The 3,292-nt window shown below is 38.1% G+C and overlaps 1 protein-coding gene across 1 annotated transcript in view; it reads left to right on the top strand.

The window, feature by feature from the left end:
- Positions 1-2,571, top strand: part of LOC112139583 (116 kDa U5 small nuclear ribonucleoprotein component) — a gene marked incomplete at its 5' end in the record, with an annotated part of 6,910 nt that extends 4,339 nt beyond the window's left edge. The window contains 6 exons of the mRNA XM_024262404.2: positions 53-217; positions 1,523-1,650; positions 1,763-1,956; positions 2,021-2,132; positions 2,203-2,343; positions 2,412-2,571. Of these exons, the coding sequence (XP_024118172.1) occupies positions 53-217; positions 1,523-1,650; positions 1,763-1,956; positions 2,021-2,132; positions 2,203-2,343; positions 2,412-2,555 (884 nt within the window). The remainder of the gene's footprint in view (positions 1-52; positions 218-1,522; positions 1,651-1,762; positions 1,957-2,020; positions 2,133-2,202; positions 2,344-2,411) is intronic.
- Between the last annotated feature and the right edge of the window lie 721 nt (positions 2,572-3,292).

Genomic DNA, 3,292 nt, shown 5'->3' with positions numbered 1-3,292 from the left:
TTTTTTTTTTTTTTTTTGATGAAGGCATCATAACCAGCTCAGTGCTGAGTGTAATCCTTCCCCAAATCCTCTTTGCTGCAGGTTGTCGGGGATGTGGACACATCTCTGCCCCGAGTTCTGGATGAGCTGGGGATCCACCTGTCGAAGGAGGAACTGAAGCTGAACATCCGACCTCTGCTGAGGCTGGTCTGCAACCGCTTCTTTGGAGAATTCACCGGTGGGTTCTCTCTCATTTAATCATTTAATGTGTCGTTTTTGATGCTTTATAGATGAATACAATTAGTGCTGGGAGATATGGAAAAATAAATATAAATTATTTTATGTCACAATTGTGATATATATCGCAAAATACCAAAATAACATATAATTTCAGTTATTCTCTGAAAGAAAATTGATAAAAATGTCAATACTTAGTTTTTTTTTACTTTATTTTCCAAGTAACATATAGAATCGTCACTAATAAGAAACATTTATTTAAAGAGTTTCAAGTTTCTTAGTAGAAAAATAAATTTTTTGCACAAAAGTTCAGCAATAAAAATGAACAGATAGAAATGATTGAAGAGAAATGGCACAAAAATAAATACAATGATTATTATTATTCTGACTTCCTCTAAGGGAACTGTTTAGATCCAGAGCGAGTATCCGAGTACTTTGATGGATTTGCGATCTTCAGGAATATAGTTTAAAAAAATCTAATTATTGCTCAAAAACGTAGAATAAAATTTGAGTAAGTATAGAAACTAAACAAACCGAATGCGCTACTGTCACCAGAAGTTAATACGTTTTCACAGTAAAGTTTTAGAAAGTTCTCATTTTCAAAGTAAAATTATCAAGTTATCTTTTTTTTTTTCAGATGAAAAAAAAAGACAAAAATTCAATTTGCTGAAATAGTTTTGGAAAAACTGATTTTGTTTTAAATACAGTCGAGAATTTGAATAAAATATTTAATAAATATTTGATTATGAATATTCTAAAACATTTCCTGATCAACCATATCATGTGACCGTCTACTTGCATGGCGGAAAAGTCGTACCAGAACGTCTGCTAAATATTATTCTGAAGTTTGGGAGTTTTTTTTGGTGTTTTCTCAAAAAAATAAAATAAATAAGTCATATATAAGTTTATAAAATGTGTTTTCTGATGGAAATACTGTTGTCAGTTAGATATTGCTAAATGTGTTGTCTGTCATCCATCGACTTTAACTGTAGTCAGTGAAACTTTGAGGATGAAAAAACTGCTCTGGATTTGTTCTAAAATGATACGAAGAAACAATGACGTTTGTGTTTTAATTAAAAGTTAAACTGGAAAAACGTTTGAGTGTGACGTTGTTTTAAGTTCTAATTCTTTCTCTTATTTTCTTTGTTTTTATCTGTTATGTTGCTTCTGATCTCATGTTTCAAATAAGTTTAAATGCTGGTGATTAAATACATATTTTGATTTTCATACACCCACTAAGTATCAACTGAGATAAAAGTTCATATTTAAGAGGTTTTGCATCATTTTTTTGTCTCTTTTCTGGCAGGTTTTGTGGACATGTGTGTGCAACACGTCCCATCGCCACAAGAGGGCGCCAGGACGAAGATAGAGCACACCTATACTGGCGGTCTGGACTCAGACCTGGGGGAGGCCATGGCAGAATGTGACCCTGAAGTGAGTAGAATCTATTTACCCTCTGACCCCCTCCCCCCCCGTAGCTGTTTTAATTACTAAAAACATTGAAAAGAGTTACATAAATATTTGTCTCTTCCTGCTTCTGATTTAGGGTCCTCTGATGTGCCACACCACTAAAATGTACAGCACCGAGGACGGAGTGCAGTTCCACGCGTTCGGACGGGTTCTGAGTGGTACCATTCAGGCGGGTCAGCCCGTTAAAGTTCTGGGGGAGAACTACTCACTGGAGGATGAGGAGGACTCTTCGGTCTGCACCGTCGGCCGCCTCTGGATCTCCGTTGCCAGGTTTGCTCCCGCAGTTAGTTTGGGAATCCAGAACCCGAGCGTTTAGTAACAAACACCTTCACAGGTACCAAATCGAGGTGAATCGGGTCCCAGCAGGAAACTGGGTTCTCATCGAAGGCTGTGACCAGCCGATCGTGAAGACGGCCACGATCACGGAACCCAGAGGGAACGAAGAGGTGAGAGGTCAACAGGAAGTGTCACTTTCAGAGGTTTGAGCATTTTTGCTGATTTACCTCCCTCTTCCAGGCTCAAATCTTCAGGCCGTTAAAGTTCAACACAGCCTCGGTTATCAAGATCGCAGTGGAGCCGGTGAACCCCTCAGAGCTGCCGAAAATGCTGGACGGCCTGAGGAAGGTCAACAAGAGCTACCCGTCGCTGACCACAAAGGTGAGTCGGACGTGTTTATGGTTCATTCTCAGCTGAACATCTAAAAACATCACCTGGTCGTGTTTCAGGTGGAAGAGTCTGGAGAGCACGTCATCCTGGGAACTGGAGAACTGTACCTGGACTGTGTGATGCACGACCTGAGGAAGATGTACTCTGAGATCGACATTAAAGTACGGACATTTACACCTGCTATAAAGCACATTAACCCTTAAAAGGCCTCCATGACAATTTATTTTCATTTAATTAAACATTCTCAGTTGGTTTTAATTATGATTATGACGTTTTAACCTAAATGTCTTAAAAAGCCATTTTTCACTTTGATCTGAAGCTTCTGTCAGAAAAATATCCTCTGAGGGGGCGTGGCTTTTGGAGCTGATCAGTTTTTTAGGCTAATTTGGAGTTTAGCTAATATTTCAGCTCCATGCTAGCTGTTTTGGCTAATTTAGGCTTTTTTCCCAATTTTTTTTAAGCTAATTTAGCATTTAACTAATATTTTAGTTAGCTGTCAGCTTCAGTGTTTTCAGCTATCAATTTCAGCATCTTCAGCGTCCAAATTCAGCTTACAGAATTCACACTAGCGTTACTGCAGGTGATGCTATATATCTAATTTTTAGTTCGTGTAAAGCTAATGATGGTTAAGATGTTTGCTTTATATCCAGTTTGTGCATGACCCGATTAGTCGACTAATCGGTAAAAATAATCGGTGATTAGTCGACTATTAAAATAATCGTTTGTGGCAGCACTAGTTGCATGCAACGCCTAAATAACTCACCATTTTTGATATGCCGCTTTCTCTGCTTCAGAATCAGCTGGAATAATTCCGTAAATGGTTACAGAGTTATGTTGGTTAAAAAAAAAGGAAAACATTGTAGCTAAAGAACCCGAGTTGTAAACAGACTGGATAAAAATCTTGCGTATTTTAGTCGTATTTCACTCCAATGTAAACCAT

This window comes from Oryzias melastigma, unplaced genomic scaffold (genome assembly GCF_002922805.2).
Source record: "Oryzias melastigma strain HK-1 unplaced genomic scaffold, ASM292280v2 sc01527, whole genome shotgun sequence".
In the NCBI taxonomy this organism is placed as follows: domain Eukaryota; kingdom Metazoa; phylum Chordata; class Actinopteri; order Beloniformes; family Adrianichthyidae; genus Oryzias; species Oryzias melastigma.
This window is presented reverse-complemented; position numbering and strand designations above follow the sequence as displayed.